The sequence below is a fragment of the Anomalospiza imberbis genome, chromosome 1 (assembly GCF_031753505.1).
Source record: "Anomalospiza imberbis isolate Cuckoo-Finch-1a 21T00152 chromosome 1, ASM3175350v1, whole genome shotgun sequence".
Taxonomy (NCBI): domain Eukaryota; kingdom Metazoa; phylum Chordata; class Aves; order Passeriformes; family Viduidae; genus Anomalospiza; species Anomalospiza imberbis.
The window spans coordinates 7,123,159-7,145,464 of NC_089681.1; the positions used below are offsets into that span (position 1 = coordinate 7,123,159).

Sequence of the window (22,306 nt, forward strand, 5' to 3'; positions counted from 1 at the left end):
ACCTCAAAAAGTTGGCCCTTTTCCTAAAAGGCTGCATAAAAGCCCAGACTCGTTAATCTTTACTTGTAGTAGATGCCCCAGTTACAACAGGATTGCAGACAGCATTACCAAAGCTTATTCAAGCTTCACCTAAATACCTCACATTAATTTCAGTATCACAGCATTTCAGGCTTCTTGGAGCCATCTGCAGGGCTGGACCAAGCCAAAAATCTCTAAGCCTCTGCACAACCATATTTTGAAAAGATGTGACTGGGCCTGCAATCTATAGAGGAGTTTCCACAAGGTTTTACCTTACCAGGTAAGACTATCTGTCACCATATCAAAATACATTAAATCAGGGTCTTTTTTTACAGGAGTCTGTAAATAGCACAAGGAAATTTATTAAAATGCACAACCAGCCTCAAGGAAAACTGAATATAACTCCTGGGACTAACCATCTTGAGTTATTACATAGCACAGACAAAATTCAGGTTGTCTTGGTTATTCCATCACCTTCCATCAAGGTCTAAAAATGAAAAAAACCCATTCAGACCAACAATCTGTAGCATAAGATTAAGCATGTTAACTAACACTGCCGCGGGTTGAGTAAGACAAAGGTTCCCAGTTAAAGGATATAATTACAGAATATCACAGAAAGAACCAAGAGCTCTTAGGCAGGAGGCCAGTTAAGCACATCACCAGGAACACTCAACTATTCGTGCACTAAGCAAAAGACCAAAAACTCATCATTTTTCAGGGTGAGCAAAAATGACCAAAAGAGTGCAATACATCCTTTTGAATGGGAGGTCTGCCAGGTTCTTTTCCAACAGAAACCCAGCTGCTCTGCACTTCAGTTGAAGAGCTGCTGATGCACTTAACCTGTCACCTTCCAGGGCTGTCAGAGGTAATTGCACAGGACCCAGCCATGGGTTCATGAGAATGGATCTGACAAGACAGGAAATGTGAGCAAGCATTACCATGCCAGGCTGATCTGATCAGAGCCTGGACTGCCTGACCTGTGCTGAGGCTATTATGATTTATTCAAGGAATCAGAATTACAGTAAAGTTTTAAAGAAGGAAAAGGCAATGTAATATACTTTTCAGGTCTAGCAAGCTGTCTTGCTTGGGGGCAGGGCGCTGATGGGTTGTTTTGGTTCACAGACCTTTTTTATAGCAAAAAATTAGGACAGTATTAATTCAATATCAATATACATAAACAGCAGAGACATCATTCTTTTCCAGAGTCATCCCTGACAAATACAAAAACAAGTAACGGTTTCTGTTGTCAAAAATCACTTATATTTGTGGTTATTTTAATTGTCATCTATTTAACACTGTTAAGGATTTAGCAATTTTAATAACTTGTGGTTTTGTTTTTTTTTTTTTTTGGATCTAGTTTAAAAGCAGGATTGTTTATTTAGGGGAATATTCTGTTGAAGCAAACTGTTTTTTTGCACTACTTGCTGGTTACCAAAGTTAGATTAAGCCCAAAATGCAACCCAGTGCTTTTTTGAGAGATTTATCAATTATTACAATGATTTTGTCAGCTTTAAATAGCAGATTATCAGGTCACTAACCCCATAAAGACTACATCTCCTCAAAAAATGGAGATGTCTTTGTTCAGTATCTTGCAAAACAGGTAACAGCATTAGTGTGGACAGCAGCAAACATGCCAGAATGATAGGAGAACTCTGAATTCAATACTGACATGCAGAACATTTTTTTTCCCACAGATTTCATCCATATTTAAGTATGCAATTTCTTCTTCTGAAGCATTTGTCACCAATACTGATTAGTAGAAAAAACTCAAAAAAGAGAAACAAATTTTTTAACCATTTTTCTGAGGAATCCTCCCTTGGTATTTTCTACCAACAACATATTTGCAGCAATACCAACACCTACCATAGGTAAAATGGTTTAGGAAACTGCACACATACACAGAGAAAGCAGTGCAGAGGCAAAGAGCATTTATGCAAAACACCATTTCATGCTTTTATGAGGACCACGACGTTTTTTGATAAGTTCTGCAGAAGAGAATCACAGAAAAGTACAGGATGGAAGGTACCTTAAAGATCATCCAATTCCAAACTCCTTGACCTGGGCAGGGATCAGGCGGCTCAAAGCCCCATCCAGCCTGGCCTTGAACATTTCCAAGGATGAAGCATCCACAACTTCTATGGGCAACTACACCAGATGCCTCACTGCTCTTTCAGTGCAGAATTTCTTCCTACTATCTAAATCTCCTCTTTCAATTTAAAGCCATCCCCACTTGTCCAATCACTTCACACCCTTGTAAGAAGTCCCTATCCAGCTCGCTTGTAAGCGCCCTTTAGGTATTGGAAGAGGCTGTAAGGTATCCCTGGAGCCTTCTCCAACTCTCTCACCCCATGTTCCTAGCAGAGGTGCCTCCAGCCCCAGTCATCTTCATGATCTCCTCTAGACTCATTCCAACAGGTCCATGTCCTGAGCTCTGGGGACCCCAAAGCTGGATGCAGCACTGCAGATGGGGTCTCACCAGAGCAGAGGGGAAGAATTCCCTCCCTCACCTGCTGCCCACAGGGCTTTGGATGCAGCCCAGGACACCTGCGGTTTTCAGGGTTGTGAGAGCACATTTTGAGATCATGTTGTGCTTCTCTTCCACCAACACCCCAAGTCCTCCTCCTCAGGGCTGCTTTTGCTCCATTCTCTGACCAGCCTGTATTGGTGTCTGGGATTGCCCCAGAGATCACCTTGCACTTGGCTCTGCTGAACTTCACGAGCTCTGCACAGCCCCACCACTCCAATCTCTCAAGGTCCCTCTGGATGCCATCCTGTCCCTCCAGTGTGTGTCAACTGCACCACACAGCTGGGTCAGTGAACTCGCAGAGGGTGCACTCAGTGTCACTGTCCATGTCACCAACAAAGATGTCAAACACTGCTGCTCCCAGTACCAGCCCCCACAATGACCAATGACTGAACCAATGACCACAACTCTGAGTGCAACCATCCAGCCAGTTCCTTCTCCACCAAGCCATCCATCCATCACATCCCTGTCTCTGCAGTTTAGAGACAATGGGACAGTGTCAAATGCTGTGCACAAATACATGTAGATGATGTCACTTGCTTTTTCCCCTCATCTACCAACCCTGTAACCCTGTCAAAGGAGTTCACCAGTTTTGTCGTGCACAGCTTGTCCTTAGTGAAGCCACCTTGGCTGTCACCAATCAGACATCATGGATAAATATCCAACACAGGTACTCTACATACAGTTCAGGGGAACCAAGATGATTGGAACAGCCTCATATCTATCCCACAAATCTTGACAAAGCATCTCTAATTTCTGAGCCCTCCTCTGAATACATGAAATAGAAACAGGATTAGCACTTCAAAAATTTATTGATGCAGAAGGACTTTGTTCTTCCATGTACAGGCATCTAAAAATCATGTCACTTACTGTAGACTACAGTATGCCAGGATAAAGTTCTTAATTTACCATGTTGAAGTTATGTCACTTCGTACAATGTATTGTAATTTTTAAATCTCAAAAACAACACCACAAGCCTGATTCTAATACCAAGTGATAGCAAATTGCAGGGACTCACTGTGGTTTAGGGCAGGGGCTTTTCAGAGGTATGAGGAATACCTATCATAATTCTGAACTGATACTCACCTCCCAGAATACTCCTATACAGTGAAAAATTTTAGTTCATTTTGACTCTACAGAATCTTTAATGAGCAACCTTTATCAAATATCCATCTATATGCAATAAAATGGAAATTTCTGAGAGAAGTTGAGCCCCCAAATATTGGGGTAAAAATGTTCTTAAATATTATGTATCTAGGATTTTATTCACTCAGGTAGAAGAGAGATTTATGTGAATAGAGATACCAATATTTTCCTTTCTGTGGAGCAGTCCTAGTAAAGATGCAGAAACTCGCATGACATGTCTGTTCTGCACAGCTGTTTTATTTTGAACCCCTGGACCTGCCTAAACATAAGTTCAGGCTTCTTTCCATAGCACACACCAGGCTTTATTCCAGTTCAGTGTCTTCATGGGTCAGAATCAAAAGCAGAGCATCTTTAGCCATTCAAAAGATGGCAAGGGCTTTCCTACTAGCTATCCTAAATAATTTCAGTGTTTAGTCCTATAAGGAAAGTTGACATTAGATAAAGAAGAAGTATCTTTCAGAAGGCAATGTTTCCCTTTTTAATAGCCAGTTTGCCTTTCTTGTCCCTGAGCTCAAGTATTTACATCTCAACATTTAGAAGAAAAACACCCTGTTTGCAAACACTGACCATGGAGTAAGGGGGTCCTGTATTTTACCTTCTCATTTTCATGTTTCTGCATGCTTGTATATAGCTCTACTTAGCCACTGAGATGACTTAAGTCAGAGCTCCAAAGGGATGCCCACATGATGTGCAGCCTTTCACTCACTCAAGGAATATTTTCATGAAACTTTGAACAGCAGCAAAGGAATCTCTGCAAGTTATCCTGCACAGGCCTGTGAGAAAAACACTGATACTGTGCAGAAAAAAAACCAAAAAACAAAAAACCAAAAACAATTATAAAAGGTTTTCCTAAACAGGAGGGAGGAATGGTGACTTTTTTTCCTCCATGAACAGATAGTCTTGCAGTTTCTACTAGGAAGAAAAAGCAATTTCAAACAAATTAAAAAACGCTAATCTGACTGTCATAACATTAACCTTAAAATTTTAAGCAGCACCAAAATAATAAAGTTCCACAGCCTACTGAATGTTGCATAAATGCTTCCAGGCAGCAATATTTTAGTGCAGGATAATACTTGGCAGTAAAGAAGTGTTAAGAATTCATGGTGGGCAAAGATATTAATGAAACAGTCTCTACCCCTCCAGAACAGACTGCATAATTTAGCAGTCAAGCTATAATTCATTCAAGAATAACAATGGCTGAAACTTAAGAGGATGAGAAGAAAATTTACACAATTAGTTCCTTAATGGTGCATTTTAAGCTGTACTTCCAGCTACAATAAGAAAGTTTCAAAGCCTGGCATCAGATTCAACTTCAAAATTTGTTTTTCCTTTTGATATTCTGAAGAGGAGGATCGTGCTATCCCAAAAATATGGTTCAATTACTGCTCTCAATATACCATTTTGTGTGACCAGCACCACTTCCCTGCACATTTGTTCCAACAAGAATCACTTCTACCTTAGAGCTCCTACAGAACAGATTGCAGAAGAGTAACAGTAGTGACTGGTAATAGTTGTAAATGTTACATTAAAGAATAGTTAAGGTACTTGTGAAATATCTTTTAAAAGAATTTAAGTTTATCAAATATGAAAATTCAGCTTACCTTAGGGAATTGTTTTACTGGAATCAGAACTTTTTGTCCCAACTTCATATTCTTATTGATGACTACATCAATATACTTTTCTTCTTCCTTTCCTTCCCCTTTTTGGAATTTTTCAATTTCTGTTAAAGAAAAAAGTAATTTTTTCAGTTTAATGAAACAATCTAAAAGCCAAGAATCTTCAAATTCAGTATAAATAAATTTCAAAGCTAATACTGTATGGCATACTTATGACATATTGTATAATCGATACATGTAAGTGGTTATACAAGGCCAATAGGGTAAAGCATGTTTCCCTTTTTTGTATATTCATGTTTATACCAGCACCTTGAACTAGCATTGCAAACACTGTACTCACTTAACACTTAGGATACATTTTTTATATAGCTCAAGTAGTGAAAACTATGCCTAGATACCTTTGAGCATGTATAAATTAAAACACATAACACAGTTTAATATTCAACAATTTTATTCCTCTTCTGTAAATAAAGTATCAGTTTTAATGGTGGCTTTCTACAGTACACTTAGGAACAAATGTCAATCTTTTGGAATTTCAGAAATGTAATTGAGGCACATAGACCATACCCAAAAATCTGAGATGAGTGTTATACCAACAATGAAATTATTAGGAATGGGATTTAGAAGTTCAAGCCCTGGCTTGCATGACCATTCATTCCAAAGGTACACACAAAATTGACTCTTGATTGTACTTTTCTCCAATTACTGACTCTCCAGTGTGCCAATGAAAAACTGCAGATTTCATTTCATTAGAGAGGATTCATGAGGAGCATACAGGGAGATGAAGTCAAGCACTTCTTGAGGTATTTGCTGGATTGGGTCCATCATGCTGGGGGCTGCACCATTGAACATGTTAGCATGCACCAAAATCCAACACATTTCACAAGTGCCAGAGAAGTTCTTCTGTGGGAATCTAGCACTTGTTCTCCACAAGTATCTACATATATCTTCTTAATCTGTTACAAGAAACACCCTTCTACTCTACCTGACCACTAGAAATTAGGGTCATTCATCAAGACCTTGCAGTTTCTTTAATAGGAATGTGATCTTAGGCCGACAGGAGACTGTAATAAAAACTTGAATGCAAAGAAACCAAAAAAAAAAATAGGAGAAACCAGCCTTTAGTACACTTTCGAAGACAATCTATTTTGAAATTAGGTCCAATGAAAAACAGAATAAACTAACAAATTTCCAACTAAAAAAAAAAAAAATCCATGCATTATTAGCAGATTTGTTTAATGAATACCAGTACATTTCCATCTACCACTACAGAAACTAAGATGCCAACATCTTTTTTAATAACTGAAACTTATCTTCCATGCAAGTTTTAACTTCACTAACACAAAATAGGAAATAAACAATTTATCCAAGTTACTGTTCAGTCCCTGGAAACTAAGAAAGTCAAACCAGCCTCAGAGTATCTGAAGGCTTCCTGAAGGAAAAGAATTCCCCAACTGTACTTTCAAAACTTCTTGTCAAGTCTGTACAAAGTTTTTGATTCCTATGGATTGTAGCAATGTAAAAATTCTGGAGAAGCCCTATCAAAGCAACCTTTCTCCAGCATGTCCTTTGTTTCATCATGCTCAGTAAAAAAAAAGCCTCCAGCATCATTATCCCACCAGCTAACAACAACAGAAGAACATTTCAATAGTCATAATCCAGGTAAAAATGGAAATTTGGAAATGCCACATTACAGACTAGGGAATTATGGGCAATTAAAAAAATGTAAAGTTACATCAATTTAATTTGGAACTCATTTCCAGGTGAAATTAAGACTAAAATGTTATAGGGTATGGTGTTCCCACTTACAAATCAGGTGACTGGTATCTTTTAGAAGTCAAAGTTTCCAAAGATCACATTCAGGTGTAAAAGCAGAATACTGTCACAGCATTCAAATACAGATATACCTCTAACATAGCTCTTCCCTCATATAACAAGGGCAGTAGTGAAATCTTTGATTTCTCTTGAAAAACAAGATCAGATACTTAGAGGCTTTTATGTTATACAGGTAAAAACACAACACTAAATTTTAAGGCTGCTGTTGGTATTACACTATTAGTATAAACAGTCAAAGCTTAAAACTGACCAGAAATTTGCTGATCTTTAGCAATATTTTACACCATGAAATGCTGATTATTAAAACAGTAATAAAAATACATCAATTTGTTAAGACTGAAGCAAATGCAGTTGCAACAAAATTTGATATTATTCAATTTAGTCCTGATTTTAAATGTTAGGACTAAAATTTTTCCTAAGTCAGAAAAGCACAGTTAAACTCCATTAAATATTGAATTCAATTAATGCATTTTGCTGTATTTTTTTGTGACAGAGCAGTGCACCAAGACCCCACAGGTAGTTCAATTGCTCCCAGCCTGATGCAAGACATTTATGAGTTCTCAGTCACTGTAATTACTGTTACAGTAAAGGACTTTTACCTGAAGAATCTAAACTTACAAAATAAAAGTACCTTCAACATCAAAGCCCACTAAGTTTTTATGAACTGGTAAAGCTAAAAATTTGTTTCTTCATCTTGAGTCATATGCTGTTATCCCCAAATGCACAGCATGGCATACACTGCAATCCCCCTGACCACCTGAAAGTGAGAACCACAAGTTTATGAATCAGCAATGGCTTAAGGAACTTCCTAGAAATTGCCAAGAAATATTACACCTGGAAATGAGTTGTTTCAGACACTTCCAATGCACTTAAAATGCAGTTGAAGAGTTAAGCACAGAGTTCTACCTCAGTACCTTTCTTCAGCTGAGCCAGCTGTATAAATTCCTCAAGAGATCAATACAGTGCTAATTGTGTTTCCTAAATACTTTAGCTTAGAAAAGTTATGTGAATTGGTATTTGAAGGACTTGGTTGCAACAGTGTGATTAATGCTAAATATTCTCATAATATGGGACTACTTTGAGCTGATAAAAAAACATAAAAAGACCATTCTCTTCTTTCTCTTGTAGATACTGAGCTTCAAGTCACTAAAGTAATTATTAAAAGAAACACATTACTTACTCCAAAAATCAGTTTTCCTACCCCAAGTATCTACACATTTTATTGAACATTTTAAGCAAAAACCTTTTATTATTTTTCTTGCACTGTTTAAACAACTTTCTTTTTGCTTGAAGAAGCTAATGAAACCCATTAAGAGGCTGCAAATCAGCTCTCAGCAAAATGGATCACAATTCTCCCCATTTGTTTTAAAGACAAATTACTAACAGCCATAGCCCACTGCCAAAGCAGTACAAAGTAAGATTAAGTAATTTTTTCCTGTTATGGTCTAATGTTAACCAAACTGATTTAAGACTTTCTGCCTCTTCATTGCTATTGTAAAAGACTTCAGTTTTGTATGAACAAAGTCCAGTCCACCAATTACATTTTATCTCAGATTTTACTTATTTCTTTGCACTTGAAATCTAAGAGGAACAGGAAATACAGCTAAGCATTAGAATTTTATCCAAATCTGCGCAGCTCTTGCAATATCACTCACATACATCAAGCTTTAAATAATTAGGGAAAAATCATTCCAGATCACACAGGAAATCCAATCAGATTTTCAAGGTCAAATGGATAGGAAGATTTGCCTTTTCTTAATCCATAGATTACATTCTGCACTGCTTTGCTGTATGAACCAATGCCATTTCCTAGATCACAAACAGTAAATAAACATGTGATTAAAGCTTTCCATAATGCTAGAGATTAAAATCTCATGTTCTTAGACAAAGGATGCAGCTAATGCAACAGGAATTTAACTGCATGCAGTAATAACTGCATGGATGGATTTTTTTCTTTAGATTTAATCATAGCAGAGATCTAAGCAATGATTAGTCCTCAGTTAATTTGCCAAATAACAGTGGTAGATACATCAGATAATGATGAAGTAGAATTGTTTAATATTATTCTTCAATTAGAATTAATCTTCCTGGGGCAGAACTACAATCCAGGATCCCAGCTCCCTCAGCTAAGCCAATATAAATACTTGTGTTTAATGCTGAGCAAAGTGATGCCCTATTTGTCTGTAGTAAATCAATATAATAAATATAAGAATGAATGTCAACCTTAAAGTAAACAGAAATGTTTACTGCACTTGTCCTTAAGGCAGCACTTCCTTTACAAAAGATCAGGAGAAACAGAAACCAGGTCAATTTGCCTGCAAATCCTTAAGGATGTTTGTACTTTATTTCCTGAGATTCAGATGTCTTACCAAATACACCATTATATCCAAATAATTTTGTACTAACTTTTTTCTACTTTGAATGGAAGAAAAAGTGTAAAGTGCAAGGCTCATTCAAGGATATCCACATGATCATGGCTTAGGAGACCAGGGCACTGATGGAACTGTACTGCAATTGTACTAGAAGTAGTTTCCACATTCATTTTGAAAGTGAAAATATTCTAAGAATTACATTATCCTTTAAAAATACTCCTAAATCAAGTGGGTTTGAAAATGACTAACATTATACAATAGAAGCAATAGATTTTGCTTTATTTGGGCAATTTTACTGCCTTGTATCTATGAAAAGGAAACATCAAAATGTAGACTGACTCAATCAAGCATGTTGTGCAACTACTGAAGCATAGCCCAAAAGCAATAATATTTCTCAGTGAATTCTCAAGACTTCACAGTTGACTTAGAAAAGTCACACCCTCCTCAATTCAGAAAGCTCTTAAGTCAAAATGAAGGCTTAGTATCTTCACATACTTCCCCTGTCCTTTTAGTTCTTGAAAACTCACTGCTTTTGACCATTGCTGGAGACAGAACACTGAGCTGGATGACCAGCTCCTCTGGCAGCCTGATTCCCCTTGGTTTCACATCAGAAAAAAATCAAAGTGATGGTATTACAAAAAACAGACCTCAACTTATTTGTTTGCATTTTATGAAGACCCCCTTTAAGGAACACGGTCAAGCTTTGTTAAGAGACAAGCTCCCAGAGGAAAAGGGGGACTCCAAGCCAGTTGTAGCAGAATTTCAGAAAAAAAAAAATAGTTTTTCCTTAAAGGACAAAAACTGACAATATCAGCATTCAATACTGTTTATTTGGAAATTTTAACTGTGGCAAAACTCATAATTTATCCCAGAAGACATATTTCAAGAACACCTATTCTTAAAAAATATTAAAACTTTCCCAACAAAGCCAAGTCATAGAAGTCTGCTGTGCCAGATGCTGACTAATTGCCCACATTCCTTCCAGGAGTTCTGTAAATCCAGAGCACACATGATGGTGAGCCCAAGTACAATTCTAAGTTTGATTAAATTGATGAGAGCTTAATCTCATTATTGTTGTAGCAAAATGGTCTTGATTGTGCTTTAGATTACACATCTTTTACCCTGCACTCCTTTGTTCCCTGCCCTACTAGGGGATGATTAGAAGTTCTTTGAATCAGCACCTCTGCAACAAACATTGCTTATCTTTTGAGCTGAAAACAGTACTGCACAGCACAAACTTGAACTACAATCACCACACCAAGGCTTCAATACATTCCAAAAGGCTTGCTGAAATGAACCCCACAGACTTCCCTACAACAGCCTCTAAGAGACCGACTGCTCATTCCCTGTGCTCTTGATCAGCATGAAGCTGATAACCTTCCCAATTTTTGCACTAAACAGAAGAGGCAACCTTAGCTTCCTACTTTTGAGTATCTTAAAACATGTCTAGCATAGTCTAGTTTGCTTCAAAGCAGTTTCCCTGTGTAGACATTCACCAAAAAATGCAGACTTTCCCGATTTCAACTGTATATAGCATCCCAATCCCCCAGAAAAACACACAATTAAGTTCAGCAACTAAGCATTTTCTGATATGAGTAAATGCTTAGACAAATATCCCTTTTTCTACCTCCAAGATGTTTCCAAAGTAAACACTAATTAGTGTGTCTTCATAAAAAAATAAAAAAAAGGAGAATTGGGAACTAAAGTCATCAAACAAAAATAGCCTCAAAATATTTAAAATAAGGAACTAAATATATGTGGAATGGCAACATTAAGACTCATCCTGAATGGGTCTAAAACACAAATAAAAACTGCAACAGAATTTTCAATTTTTAATGCTGTTTCTCTGTTACTGCACCCACCCCCATTCCTTTAAGAGCCTCAGAAAACTTCACCTATTCTCCTCAGCCAACATTTTAATCCTTTAAAAAGTCTTTTTAAAAATTGCAAATTTTGCATCCATAACAGGTCCTAATTCTGAACTGGCAGAGACAGTAATGCATTAAGAGCATTAACTGTGCATAAAAAAACACACTAATTTGTTTCAACTAACGTGCATTATTACAATAGTTGAATTCCAAATAAATGTCTTTCATATGCCACCTTAATTTTGTAAAAGCAACTGACAATGAAACTAATTTCAATTTACAATAAAATAAGCAGTTCATGCCAGAATGATGTCTACAGCATTCAGAATCCTCAAATTAATAATAATATCCCTGTTGAAGGACTCAAACCAATCTTTATTTAAATTGCATTCACATTCACACAAATAATGTAGTAGTCTAAGTACTACTATCTGCACTGATCTGAAAATACATTTCAGTCACCAATATGACAAATATTTTGAATGGGCTTTTTTATTTAAGCAATTCAAAACTAAATGAACACCTATTACCTTCACATCAAAAATGACTCCACTAAAATCTGTTTAGACTGATTAATATTAGCAGTAAGGTAGGAAGTACCACAGTAGGAGCTGTCAAAATCATGTATAAGGTATTAACAGATGTTTAATCAGTCTTGCTCAGGAAGAAAACAAGATGTAGACATAGACATCAGTCCCATATCCTCAACCTACTCCACTGAAAATTATTTATCTCATTGTAAAGATAATTTATAACAAAATGCTAAAATCACTGTATGATTTAGCCACTGTACCTACTGTACATTTACCTACTGCAGATCTTTAAGCATTAATATTTTTGAATTAGCAAGGTCAGGCATCCACTAAGTACAAAAAGTCAACTAATCTGTTCTGTAACTTAAAAATAAAATCCAATATACAGAGCATCTTACACTATTTGGTGCATAGGACCCAGACAAAATGAAATTAATATTCTGCATTAAGAGTCCTTACAAGCAGCTGTTTCACCTTTTTCATTTAAGCATATGAACACAGCCAGGTAGCTCTTACACAAGGTTTCACTTATGTTTTGGTGAGACATCAAGAAGGGTCTATAATCTTTCCTCCTTATCATGTACATAGCACTGCACAGTACTACAAGCTTTCTGTGACTCCTCTGACAACTTTCATAAGAAAATGCATAAATCAGATCTCAACTGAAAAATGGACACAACCTGCAACTCTCAATATGCAAATATCACATTTTAAACTATTGCCAAGGTGAAGTAGTAGCCATAGCACATCCAGTCGTTGACCCTTGAAACAGACAGACTTGAGCACTATTAAGACCACACTTTAAGGGACTGGCAAAGTCTGCAGTCTAAAAATCTGCCAGCAGATTCAAACAAACCATATTTAATACTAGAAGACAGCTATGCTAACAAAACACATCCCTGTGTTTTTCATAATTGATAGTTACACAAATAACTGTACAGCTGTTTCCTTAGCATTATGCAAGGTTTATGTAGCCATCAGCAAGACAAAGAAGTGTTCTCTCCTACTTCTCTAAAAATCATTTTTAGGCAGCTAGAGCTTTGCCAGGAGCCTCCATCTCAATGACAAAAGGCCAGGGTAGAGCCTCACACTCTGGCAATCCTTAATTCAGTAATGTGTCACATCCCACTGATAAATATTAGTAAAACACAACTCACACCTTCTGTAAGTCACAATTTAAAATGTTGGGGTTTTTTTAAACCATCACTAAAGCAAAAGTTTCAGGAAACAAATACTGAGGGAGCTGGCTGATGTCATCAAGAGACCACTGTTTTTCTAAGGTCATGGTCATCAGGGAATGTCACTGATGCCTGAGGCAAAGCAGTCCTATCTTCAAGAGCAGGGAGGATGGATCTAGGGCACCACAGCAAGGTAAAACTCACCTTGATCTCTTGGAAGGTGATGTAGTAAGCAGCTCTTGAAAACCATTTCCAAGCACAGAAGGCCAAGGTGAGAGCAGTTTGCACGTATTTATGGCAGGGAAGGCACAAGTACTAAACAACACTATGAACAATATGAGATGAGACAAGAGCTGATGTGTCCACCCCATCTGTAGTAGAGCTTTTGAGAAACCTCCCACATCCCATCCTGGTGTGGACTGATGAGACACAGGATAGACATGGACCATGAGGCAGACTGAAAACTGACCTGCCTGGCTCAAAGGACTCTGTCAGGAGCATCACAACCAGGCCAGCCAGGGGCCAGACATCAGTGGTGAGCTCTGAGGGTCAATGATATTTAACATCTTCATCAATGACCTTGCTGATGGCACAGAGTGCAGTTTCAGTAGCTTTACACATAACAGAAAACCAGGAGCAATTCAAACACCAGAGGGTTGTGATGACACTCCAAGTGCCTCGATGAGGTCTGACAGCAGTCCTGTGCAGTTCAAAGGGAAGTGCAAAGTCCTGTGCCAGTGGAGGAACAACCCCATGCAAGAGAACTCCATGCCTGGAAACCTAACAGCCAGAAAGCAGCTTTGCAGAAGAGGACCTGAAGCTCAAACAAGCTGAGCACCAGCCAGGGAGGTGCACTTGCAAAAGCCACCAGCTGCACCACAACAGCACTGCCAGCACTTTGGAAGTGGTGATCCTTCCTCTCATGCAAGTTTTAGCAAGTGTCTTGATTTCTGTTGTTTTGCTGAAGAGTTCTGAAATTATTTTTTGGAGGAAAGATTTGTTCCATCTTTGGTACTTTTAAAAAAATACTAGTTCTAATAAATTCTTCCCCCAGCCCAAGATTTATTTCTCATAAAAAACTGGAACATAGAAAGACATGATTTGTTACCTAAAAGCATGGTAGAAATCAATGTTATTCATTCATCATAGGAATGCTAAAACAGTCCAGAGAAAAAGATATGGACAGACCCAGGGTACAGCAGTCCATGGTTTTCCCTGTCCATTGTGCATGGCTGAAAATGCACACAGCATGCAGCTCTTCCCACTGCTTCCCAGAATGCAACATTGTCCAAAATGCATTTTCTGTCCAATAAAAACCTGCCACTGTCCATATTTCACACCGAGTTAGGGAAAGGAACAGAGATAAAGCTATTGCAAGTATCTACAGTGTTTTTAAATTCTTGTATTTAATTCAGTGAAATTCAGAGTTAGCACGAGACACTGCTATGACTTAAACTCACACCCACTGATCCTACATAAGGTAAGTTAAACACTGATCCTACATTGACCTACCAACAAGTATAACCTCAATCTTACTACAGAATTGATCAAAAACATCTATATAATTTGTGGCATTGCACTGACTGAGTGAACTAAAAGTGAATGCAATCACTGCTTGGAGCCTCTAAAAGATGATCCATTGAAAACATTATAGGCTGGAGTAACCTTCATGTATAATCTCTTATTTCAACCTACTGTTTGTAATTTTCTCATATTGCTGATTTTTAACACAAGCTTCCTGGTCCTTTGATGTAAGTTTCTCAGAATCCTGAGAAATTCCATGTCTGAAACTTTGTTTACTAAAGCACAAACTGTAGATGTGCAAGTAAGCTGTCAAAAAGCAATCTTGTATAGAAAGAACACAAAACCACAAAAACAGGTGTATGTCATGGGTCATAAAACAGATGAGTTGTATATTTTACTCTGCAAAACAAAAAAAAAATCAAAAATTTAAAAAATGGTTTCATAATATTTATGAAAAAGGTAACAACCTAAAGTATTTGTGCATTCTGATTCATAGATGTATGAAACAAGCCTATGGCACATGTAAAAGAAAAGGGACTAATTCCAACACACCATCCTGGATTAGGTTAACAAAACCCTAATCCTATAACCTCAAAGCCAGGTTGGATGGGCTTTTAGCAAACTGGTCCTGTGGAAGGTGTCCTTGCCCATGGCAGAGGGGATTGGAACTAGATTACCTTTAATGTCCTTCCAACCCAAACCACTTCATGATTCCTTCAGAAGGCCATCACTTCCACTGCCAGCAGATAAAAGAGGCAAAGCACCACTTTTGACAAAATTATTATAGACAGTACTTTTATTTTTTGTCACCCATTACAGTCCTGGGCTGCAGTAATGTAACTTGGCAGGAAAAGGCAGCTTGCACATCTACTGTGGGGAAAAAGCAGCTTAAAGAAGTTTGTGTGGTAATTTTTTGTATGAGCTTCAACATAAATTGGATGTTAAAAACTTCAAACATCCAAGTTAAAAATTAACTAGCAGAGGGATAACATTAATTACAATCCTTTCCACATACTCAATAGCAGGCAAATCCAAATTATTTTCTGTGTATGAAGACACATATTACACAGAATTAATGCATATTGCTACCACATTCAGTTTTTGTCCCCAAATATTATATTAACCTTATTTTCATGAAATTAGTTGAACCACTTCACAGAATTGTAGAACAAGATCAGACTCCCCTAGAAGTGCTACAAAAGTTGAAAGTCCATCTTATGGACTCAATCCAGCTGCAAATCTTAAGGAAAGGATGAAACATCTTTCAACAGACCAGTTTTTGCAGGAAAGTGGTCACATCTACAGCTGTGATCAATCTCTGCCTCTGTAGGACCATGTGCCTGTCCATGCAGCACCTTCCCTGAGGAAGGCAATCTTCCAACTTTCATGGCATCTACGAAGAAAGGATTTTTTTCTTAAACTAGTATTTCTAGCGTTCACCTAATAGAACATTATGCATCTTTCCAAATTTAAGAAAAATGAAACGGACTATGTTTTATACTTGCATATATATATGAAGTAACTACCAACTTATGCCAGCAAGATTTTGCTGAAACATACCTTACGAAGCTAAAACATACTACAGTTTTAGTAGCATTTATGGTATGGGTTTGCTCGCCATAAGAAACAGCTCTGACTCAAAATCTTTCTCTAAAGAAAGTATCTCCCTGTTTACCTTAGACGGAACTAAGCAGCTCCTTTAGGTTAAGTTAAATTTTGACTTAGTAAATTTGTTTACAAAAAACATCTTTCTTCAGTAAAAAGTATTTTTAAAAGTCCAAGTTTCTTTCCAACAGACACGATTATTGTATAACTGTAAGAATCAGGAAAATTCATTTGTCTTAATAGTTTGTTTTGAAGACAGTTTAAAATCAAATGCTTATATAGAAATCTAAAATGTGATGCCTGAGTTTTAGTGCAGCAAAATTATGACACATAGTTATTCGATAAATTAACTTTAGACATGTTACTGTTTTAGTTTTCATTCAGCTAATTTCAGAATGCCAACTTTCACTGAACACAACTTTGTCCCAGTGATGAGTACATGGGTTCTTAGGGAAGTAATTCCTATATTCAGTAGTTTAAATAGCAGATTTCAGTACATTTCTACAGATTATACACCTAAAATCAACTACTACAAAGTGTCACACGCACAAAACAGCTGACACCTTTAAGTCCAGTGGCACAATTCACAGCCAGGGAAGTTCACCTACATTCAAGGTGAGACAGAAAGAAGAAAACTGGTCATATTTTCAATAGTCATGCTGGGAACCTGCAGAAGCTGCTTCTAACCAGACACCTGCCCTGCCTGTCCCCCACCTGCCTTCACAGCCCCACGTATTCAAGTTTCTGCTCCTTCATCACTTCTGTCTGCCAAGAAACAATAAGAAAAGTGCCAACGCAAACTACCTGAGGTGCCATTACTTCTTGATTCAGTGATCCTTAAATTGCTTTTGTACGGGAAAGAAAATGTTGATGTTCCATTTTCTAAAAGTACAGAATGAAGTTATCTTCTAGATCTGGCAAAGGACAAAGGGAATGCATTTTTAAAAAATACAGCTGCTTAAGAAATTTAGAGTCTGCGTACCTAAAAGACGAAGGACAGCTGAGACAGCAATAATCAATTAATAGGGTAGACTTTTCTATTGCACCTTGCTACTTGAGATAAACAAAGCAAAAAAGTGCATTTGGGAAGAAACTCAAACAGTTGCAATGGGTACTTGTGTACCCATGAAGAAGTCTTCTAGAGAAAGAGTCATGTATTAATAAGTTTCAAATCTTGCTTCCCCCTCTCCATTCATTGATCTCCGAGCAAGTGCAGGAATGACACGTCCAGTCACATACAGAATAACGACCTAAAAAGGCTAGAATGTGTTATTTTGCATATACCCAAGAAATAAAGGTGCTTCACTGAACTGAAAAATCTGACTGTACACTAATACATCAGAAAAGAACATTTAACCAAAGGGAATAGAAACTCTTTCTCGTGCCAACAGAAGAGACACACTCACAAATCCCTCTACCAAATCTGACATGTGGGTTTAAAGGCTTAATCACCAGTGTGTCACAGAGCCAGAAAATACCTGAAATGCTACAATGAATTTTCGTTGATCATAAATGGAACTACATTCCCAGAGCCGCTCTTTTTGCAGGATCCCTTTCTAAAGCACAACAACTAATTTAATAAGTTATTACTCATACTTGCTATAACTGTAACTTTAAAAATACAAACATAACACTAAATTATCAGAAAGAGCTGGGAATGAAGGAAAGCTTTTATCACTAAATTCATACAGCTTTTACTTTACCCTTGCATAATAACTATGTATTGGCAGTACCCCTTGACAAGAAGCATGAGATTAACTATGTAGCTGGCCAGGAATATCTATTCTGTTTAATCTATTTTTCTGAAGGGGCCATCTGCTCTTATTTCTTTATTTTGTGGCTTAGCTTGAAATTGCATTCACTATTCTGTTAGGATTTCAATTAGGTACACATAAAATTTCTCCCATGTCAGGATGGCTGATTTGAGGATGAAGTACTGTAAGGGGAAAAGGTGTTATTACAAAGAGTTGATTGACTATTATTGACACAGCTCAAACAGCTGATTAGTCACCAATAAAATGAAAGAAAAATAATGCTAACATTTGTTTTATTACAGCACAGCTTGACATCCATTACTAACAGTATGCACAGCCATGTTTAAGGTACCAAACCTGAATAAAGGAACTATGTTTGCTTTCTACATTCCCTCCACTCAGCTCTTTTCCAATGACTCTGTAGAAAAGCTTCAAATCTCAGCTTTGATAACAGCACTGAAACCTTTCCAAATGAGGAGCCAAAAATACCTCATACAGATGCTGACAAGACATACCTACATGATAGCATCATTTGCACAGACTTAGAAATAATGAAGTTACTGCTAAAACACTTAGTGAAATGCAAGCTACTGGGTTGAGCTCTAGCCAGTTACTACTACTCCAGTGCAATAATACAAAGTAAAATAGTCTGAAAGAATGGTAAAGAACTAAACCTACAGTTTTACCTTACACTATATCCAAGTGAGGAAAAAAAGTACTTTTGATTCAGTTATTTCCTATCCATTTCACTGCTCTCCCCAGAAAATGACCAAGCAGGAGGCTATCCAGCAAGTTGAGTATTTTAGCTCTTGCCCAGAGTAACTAAGTGAGTACTCAGCATCAGCATCATGCAAGGCAACAGAGTGAGCAGCCTCCTAACCCAGGCAGTCATTGGAAACTTTGGTCATCGCTTTGAACACATGAACAGGAATAAGGGATTGGTACCTTCAGGACCTACAACCTACTCAGGCAGAAAATACATTATGTTAGCACAATGCTCAGCACACCAGTGAAGTCTAAACTATAACCTAAAAGTTAAGAAAGCAAATCACATATATTTTCCACTATCAGGGCATTAATCTAAAGGATAATTCACTTAGAGTTCTTTATAGATCTGATCCCACAGCCAGCTACTTGCCACTTACGTGGTAAGGAAATACACACCAGCATTTTTAATTAATGTTATATTGAACTGTGTGAACTATTACTTAGGGTTCCAAACAAGGCCTATTATTTCAGGTCTGCAAACTATATAAGTGCATCTATAAATAAATAATTTATAAATACCATTATAGTAATTTCCCTGTACTCTCCATTTAATCAGCTGATAATAAAGGAATATTCTAAAAGCTTGAAATTCAGAAGTATGAGAAAGTGTTTTTTAAAATTTTATTCAAGATTTTTCAAATTGGACTGACAACAGTCTTAATAGTTCAAGCATACATAAAGAAAACACCACAGGTCAAAGCTACTTCAGGTCACAGAAGGGCTTGGGGTGGAAATTACCTTAAATATCATCTAGTTCCATGCCCCCTGCCATGGGCAGGGGCACCTTCCCCTAGACCAGGTTGCTCAGAGCCCTGTCCAACCTGACCTGGAACACTCCAAGGGATGCGGCTTCCACAGCTTCTCTGGGCAAGCTGGGCCAGTGCCTCAGCACACAGAGAAGAATTTCTTCCTAATATATAAACAAAATTTCTCCTCCTTTAGTTTAAAACCATACCTGTGTATGATATGGTGTCATCCTCAATACATAAAGTGAGAGCAGAAGGAAGAGGTGGACATTTGGAGCGGGAGGAATAAAGAAGGGGGAAGATGTTCCAAGAGGAAGCGTTTGTCTCCTCAAGGCACAGTCAGGTGTGATGGAATCCTGCCTTCCTGGAGAAGGCTGAACACCTGCCAGCTCATGGGAGGTGGAGAATGGATTCCTTATTCTCATTTTCCTGTGTGTGCAGCTTGTGCCTTGCTTATCAAAGTATCCTCCTCTATTCACCCAGAGTTTTGTAATTTTTACTCTTCCGATTCCCGCCGCCATTCCCGAGCGGCTGCGGGGGCTGAGCTGGGCTGCGGTTACAGCAGGACAGGGACACACCTGCGCCTTGAGCCGCAGAACAGACAGAACACATCTGGCTGCGGGAGCTGCGGTGACAGGCGCACACCGATAGCACCCGGCCCCGGCCTGCAGCCGCGCGGCCCCGAGCCCGAGCTCCGGGGGGATCCCACCCGAGCCCAGCTCTCCCACGGGGATGACACCCGCTCCTGAATCTCCCGGAGAACTCACAACGCATCCCGGGAGCCCCAGTCCCGCCGGGCTGACGCCTGATCCCGGGAGTTCCGATCCCGTCCCTCCCGAGGGGCTCACACACGTCCGCAATCCCGGCTCTCCCGGGGATCACACCCGTTCCTACAGCCCCGATCCCGGCCCTCCCGGGGGACCACATCCGTTCCCGTTTCTCCCATGGGATCACACCCGTTCCTACAGCCCCGATTCCCGGCTCTCCCGAGGATCACACCCGTTCCTACAGCCCCGATCCCGGCTCCCCCGGGGATCACACCCGTTGCTACAGCCCCGATCCCGGCTCTCCCGGGGATCACACCCGTTCCTACAGCCCCGATCCCGGCTCTCCCGGGGATCACACCCGTTCCTACAGCCCCGATCCCGGCTCTCCCGGGGATCACACCCGTTCCTACAGCCCCGATCCCGGCTCTCCCGGGGATCACACCCGTTCCCTGGAGCCCCGCAGGGCCGGGCCGCTGTCGCCCCCTCCTGGCACCGCTCCAGAAATAATTCCCGAAACGCTCTAAAACCCTCCCGAAACAGCTCCCCCAAAAATTAAACATACACAATGCCTTCTCTAGTAACTAGTGCGCTATTCGTAATAGAGTTGCCTGGCAAAGATATATTCAAAAATCGTTCTGCAAAGGCTGCGTCGTCAATAGTTCTGCATAGTTACATGTAAGATGCTGTATTAGAATCTTGTAGGAAAACCCACTATGGAAGGCTTCTGCTCTTTCCAAAGTATGCTCATATTAGTAGTCCATTATTTCCCAAGATCCTAAAATTCAGAGATGATATAAAGCTGGAAAAATTCTTCAGAGGTCATTAATTCTCTGTCATGATTTAGCCCCAGCTAGCAGCTAAGCCCCACAGAGGCGTTCCCTTCCCCTCAGGAGGATGGAGGAGAAAATCACAAGGGTAAAATTAAAAAACTTCGTAGGTCGAGATAAAGACAGTTTAATAGTACGTAAAGCAAAATCCATGCACATAAACAAAGCAACACAATTCATCCACCCCTTGCCATGGCCACAGGTGCTCAGCCATTTCCAGGAAAGCAGGGCTCCATCACACATTGCCACTTATGTGGCACTTATTGCCACTTATGTGGCAATGTTGGGAAAACAAACACTACTGTTCCAAACTTCCTCTCTTCCTTCTTCCCCCCAGTTTTATATGCTGGGCACGATGCCATATGGTCTGGAACATCTCAGCTGGGGTCAACTGTCCCAGCTGTGTCTTACCCCATTCCTTGCTCCCCCTCAGCCTCCTCGCTAGTGGGGTGAGGAGCAGAAAAGGCCTTGAAGGAGCAGAAAAGGTCTCTGTGTAAGCTATGCTAAGCAGTAATGAAAACATCCCTGTGTTATCAACACTGTTTTCATCACAAGTCCAAAACAACCCCACAGTGGCTACCAGGAAAAAAAATTAACCCCAGCCAAAAAACACCACATCCCTCACAAGCACTTTATGACTACACTTACATCATTCCCAGCATTTGCTTCACGTGGTATTAACAGGCTTCTGTGAAGACTCAGGAGCCTGCAGAAACAAAAAGGTCTAAAGAACAGGTACAGTAAGCCTTAAAAACATGATAAATCTTTTGCTGTATGCTTTTCCACAGTAGGCCAATAAAAACCTAATCATTTTTTCAGGCCATGGATGCATGGTGCAATAAAAAGGCCAAGGATATATGATAAGCAAAAAGAATCTTAAAGACTAATCTGTGCAACACAAGACAAATTGGACCACAAGAGTCTTTTCTAGTCTTTAAGGTGCTGCATTTCACCTTGCAGACTATCCAGCCTAGGATATTACTGGGATAACTCTAGATAGGGAGCAAGTGTTAACAAAGGCTAAAGGTATCACTGCAGCCCATCTGCTGAGAAGCAGCTTAGCTCCTCCAGATACACCAGGCTTTAAATGGAGAAACTGAACCAAACATTAAGAACAAACATTTTTGCTCTGAGAAACATCTCCAACTACCACAAAGATTTTGGGGAGCCCTTTAAAAGAAGGCAGAAAACTGATCTGTGACTAAGTTTCTTCAAAATAGGACT

At 39.0% G+C, this 22,306-nt stretch overlaps 2 protein-coding genes across 4 annotated transcripts in view; both read right to left on the reverse strand.

Moving 5' to 3' along the window:
• The window catches only part of LOC137474847 (uncharacterized), a 739,674-nt gene that overhangs the window by 508,601 nt on the left and 208,767 nt on the right, over positions 1 to 22,306 (reverse strand). The window lies entirely within an intron of this gene.
• KHDRBS3 (KH RNA binding domain containing, signal transduction associated 3) overlaps positions 1 to 22,306 on the reverse strand; it is a 91,538-nt gene that overhangs the window by 59,789 nt on the left and 9,443 nt on the right. For all 3 annotated transcript variants that reach the window (XR_010996066.1, XM_068180462.1, XM_068180471.1), the window contains exon 2: positions 5,290 to 5,408. Coding sequence is in view for 2 of the 3 variants with exons in the window: in XM_068180462.1 (XP_068036563.1) it covers positions 5,290 to 5,408 (119 nt within the window). In the remaining variant the exon portion in view is untranslated. The remainder of the gene's footprint in view (positions 1 to 5,289; positions 5,409 to 22,306) is intronic.